At 50.9% G+C, this 4,232-nt stretch overlaps 1 protein-coding gene across 1 annotated transcript in view; it reads left to right on the plus strand.

Moving 5' to 3' along the window:
• Nucleotides 1–3,957, plus strand: part of LOC103770379 (transmembrane protein 183B-like) — a gene marked incomplete at its 5' end in the record, with an annotated part of 11,559 nt that extends 7,602 nt beyond the window's left edge. The window contains 3 exons of the mRNA XM_008937637.1: nt 1,054–1,134; nt 1,853–2,008; nt 3,488–3,957. Of these exons, the coding sequence (XP_008935885.1) occupies nt 1,054–1,134; nt 1,853–2,008; nt 3,488–3,673 (423 nt within the window). The remainder of the gene's footprint in view (nt 1–1,053; nt 1,135–1,852; nt 2,009–3,487) is intronic.
• Between the last annotated feature and the right edge of the window lie 275 nt (nt 3,958–4,232).

Consider the following 4,232-nt stretch of genomic DNA (forward strand, 5'->3'; position numbering starts at 1 on the left):
GGTTGCTGGGGAGTGGTGGTGGCTGTGGAAGGCTGGAGGCTGTGGAAGGCTGGAGGCTGTGGAAGGCTGGAGGCCTCTGCACACTGGCAGGCAGGGAGCTTCCCCCCTGCTCCATTCAGTGCAGGAGTTCTGCTCTGGAACGAGTGCTGCATGCTGGGGTGGGTCCTGGGGACCACAGGGGGATAGCTGGGTTCTGCTGGAAGACTCCTGTGTGGCAGGGCAGTGCTGGTGACTGCTGATGCTTGAAGCCCTGTTCTCATTTTCATGGAGAAAGGGACAGCAGGTTGGTCAGATGGTGTTTCCCCCCTGCTCCATTCAGTGCAGGAGTTCTGCTCTGGAACGAGTGCTGCATGCTGGGGTGGGTCCTGGGGACCACAGGGGGATAGCTGGGTTCTGCTGGAAGACTCCTGTGTGGCAGGGCAGTGCTGGTGACTGCTGATGCTTGAAGCCCTGTTCTCATTTTCATGGAGAAAGGGACAGCAGGTTGGTCAGATGGTGTTACCTTGGCAGGGCTGTGGTACTCTGAAGTGTGCCAGTCAGTGCCTGGGGATGTCAGGACCTTCTTTTGACACCACAGTGGCTTAGGGACCTTCTCATCTGTCCCCTCATGGCTCCTGGGTGGGTCTTTGTCCTTCTCTCTGGATTCTCTCCTCGTTCCTTGTTCTGTTTTCAGCTGTTCCTTGCTGCAGTTGTGTTGGGGGCCCAGTTTGATGGGACTTCTTGGGGAAGGGGGGGACTGGGTGACTCCAGACTGCTTGTCTCTGCCTGGTGAAAAGGGACAAATTGCACAATGGGATTTTTCAGTTTAACACATTAGTGGCTACATGTTGTATGGTCCAGGTGCACGAGGAGTTGGCCAGCTTGAAACCAGGAGACCTAAGTTGCTGAGTGTGTTCTTTGAACATAATTAATGGCAATAAATGGCTCCTAACTGCTCCTGTGTAATTGTGGTTATAATTGGAAGTCATTATCCTCTGCTAAAACTTACTTAAAATGGTGCCTTTAAGGGTTTCATCATTTTGTGCTTTGTTTTGTTTTGTTTTTCCACCCCAGTGTCTGCTTTTCTGGTGCAAAAAGATTGAAGGGAACAGACAAGAAGCAATGTGGGAATTCAACTTCAAGTTCAAAAAGCAGGTATGGAAGAAGGACCAGAGTGGCTGTGACATTTTGAAGCAGTAATGGGTTTTTTTTGGGGGGGGTAGAAGGCAGGTGGAGACTTCTTATGTGTTCAGACAAGAGATGGAAACTCTGACTCAATAAACTGAAGCACATTCTGAAACCCCACGTGGTTTTCAGTCTGTTACCAAGACATTTAGAATCCCACATTGTCATTTCCTCCTTTGCTCTCCTTTCTCCACTGTGACGTGTGGATCAGGTTAACCCCAAATAACCTCATCTTTGGATTATCATAGAATCATTTATGTTGGAAAAGACCTTTGAGAGCATTGAGTCCAACCATTAATAGCCACTGATTACTACCAAAACCCCCAAAATTTTATTTTAGTGGGCAAAACGTAGCCCAAACTCTGAAACTTGGTGGTTCACCATTGGAAGGGTTGCCCAGGGAAGTGAAGAGAGCCAACACAGCCAATCCAAACCTCCAGTAGTGAGTCTCAGGAGGAGCAAATAGTTTCAGAGAGCCTTGGGAATTCTGCAGCTTTCCCCTCTGAAGCCCTGCAGGTGGGTTCTGCAGCTTGCCCAGCCCAGGGGAGGGTGTTTTGGTCTTGGTGTAACACTCCACCCAGAGGTGTGGGAGGGTGGTGAGAACCTGCTCAGCAGCACCAGCGAGGAGCAGCAGACTCTCATCCTGGGTTCCTCCTTAGCTAAATACATCTCTCTCTTTTCTTTCAAGTCTCCCAGATTTAAGAGCAAGTGTTACAAAGGGCTTCAGCCACCCATTCAGTATGAGGAAGTCCACACGAATCCGGATCAGGATTGCTGTCTACTGCAGATCACCACCTTCAACTTCATCTTCGTGCCCATAGTAATGGGCATGACATTTACCTTGGTGAGTGCTGGAGATGTCTGCCAGGCAAGCTTGGCTCCTGTGCTTTCTGACCCCTCTTTGTTGGTGTGTAAATCACACTGCTGCAGCAACAAACCAGGTCAGGGATCTTAAGATTGATGATGAGGAGAAATCAGAGAATAATTTATGGGTGGAAGGGACCTTAAAGCTCATCTAGTTCCACCCCCTGCTGTTGGCAGGGACAGCTCCCACTAGAGCAGGTTGCTCAAAGCCCCATCCAACCTGGGCTTCTCAGATGAGCTTCTGTTTTTCCATCAGCTCTTCCCTGTTTGCTGGAGCAAATCCAGATGGTGTGGAGATGTGCAGGGAGCTGTGGGAGCTGCCAGTGCTCCAGGTGGGGGAGCAATTCCCTCCTCAAGAGAACACCCCACTGCCTTACACCAATAAATTCCAAGAGCAAAAACCTGTATGAGCAAATTCTTTTGATGTGTGTGTGGCCCCTGAACGGTGGTTGCTGGGAGAAGAAGCAGCTTTTGAAGCAGCTCCAGTCAGAAGGTAGTGCCTGGGCTGGGCTGGGCTGTCAGGGTCAGAAGTTGGTCCAGAAGTGGCCTCTGCCCAGGAGAGGCTCAGTCTGGCTCCACCTCCACACGCAGCAGTGAGTTCTGGGCTTCTCTGACAGCTGCTTGCTGTTCCCTTTGGGGTGGCCAGGCAGAGAGAGCTGCTCTGGTGTCCCGGTTAGAAGGCAGAACTGTGTCCCACCTCCCTTATCCCTCAGTTTCCCAGATAGAGAGGTAAATAAGGAAGGCAGGGGGAATGAAAACCTTGCAATTGAAAATTAACAAAATGAAATATATTATTTAACAGGGATCAGAAAGGAAGAAGGGAAGGGGTTTAACAGGGTACAGAAAGGAAGAAGGGAAGGGGTTCAACAGGGAAGGGGGGTTGTAGGAACAACAAGGCAAGGAAGATTAAACTTCCAAATATACAAAACCCAAATGCTGTGCTGAGGCTCCCCGGTGCTGGATCTCGCTGGATTGAGGTGGATTGAAGCTGGATGCACAATCCTTGGACGTGGATGGAGGCAGGGAAGAGTCTGTAGATCAGGCCCAGGTCTCCAAGATGGGCACGGCCACGTGTAGCACAGGGAGCAGCAGAGCAGCGTGTGCCCAGGTGCAAGGTCAAAGGAGCAAGAGCAAGAGAGAGAGAGTCGTGCCTTCCTCGCCCCTTTTATAGACCTTGGCAGGCAGTCCCGAGGACAGGAAAAGGGGAGTGGGACTAGGACAGGTGTACACCCCTTTCATTCAGGCTTGTACCTGGTTTAGGGTTTCAGATCCCCACCCACCAGGGGCAGCAGGTTTCAAACCATTACATCTGGCGCCAGCTTCGGGGCAGCACCGCCAGCACCTTAACCTCACCCCGTTCAGAAGAACTTACACCCAATCTCTAAACTCCTGCTGTTAAGAACTCTCCTTATCCATCACTTGGAGTTTCTGAAGCTCCTCCTGCTCTCTTCCCTTGCAGTTCACCATCAACGTGAGCACAGACATGAGGCACCACCGCGTGCGCCTGGTGTTCCAGGACGCGCCGCTGCGCAGCGGGAAGAAGCCGCGGCCTGACCAGGGGGTGCAGGTGGTGCTGGACCCCGTGCACAGCGTCAGGCTCCTGGACTGGTGGCACCCTCAGTACCCCTTCTCCCCCAAAGCTTAGTGCTCCCCCGAGCCTGCGGGCCCCGAGCTGGCTGAAGAGAATCTCTAGGAACCAGGAAATCTGATGCGTTGGGTTTGTTTTTTTTAATTTCTTAAATAAATTCTGCAGTCTCCTTGCCAGCGGGTGAAGCAGCTGAGCTGGTCTGTGTGTAGAGAACTTCTGGTCAGTGAGGGGCAGAGCTGAGTGCTAAAGCTGAAACTATTTGTAAACACACTTTTATGTAAAATTCACGTTTTATGATTTAAAAGGAGCTCCCTGGAACTGTTGATTTAAAATCCTTTTGGTGCTAACGGAAGTGGTCCTGTTTTCTGTGGTTGGTGAAGAAGCAGGAGGTTTTCCTTTCCTTCTTTGCTGTGACCAGGAACAAATTCCAGACAAAATTCCCCCCCTTGGTGCCACTGCAGTGCAATTGCATTCGAGCCCAGCGTGATATTCTGGGGTCTGAGGAGCAGTCAGCAAAGCAGCCGTGGTCGAGGATCACTTTAATCCCAGTCCAACAGGTAAGGACAGAAAAAAAACCCTAAATGATCAAACAAAGCCATTATTTCAAAGAGGATTT

Source organism: Merops nubicus, unplaced genomic scaffold (genome assembly GCF_000691845.1).
Source record: "Merops nubicus isolate BGI_N331 unplaced genomic scaffold, ASM69184v1 scaffold32513, whole genome shotgun sequence".
NCBI classification, from domain to species: domain Eukaryota; kingdom Metazoa; phylum Chordata; class Aves; order Coraciiformes; family Meropidae; genus Merops; species Merops nubicus.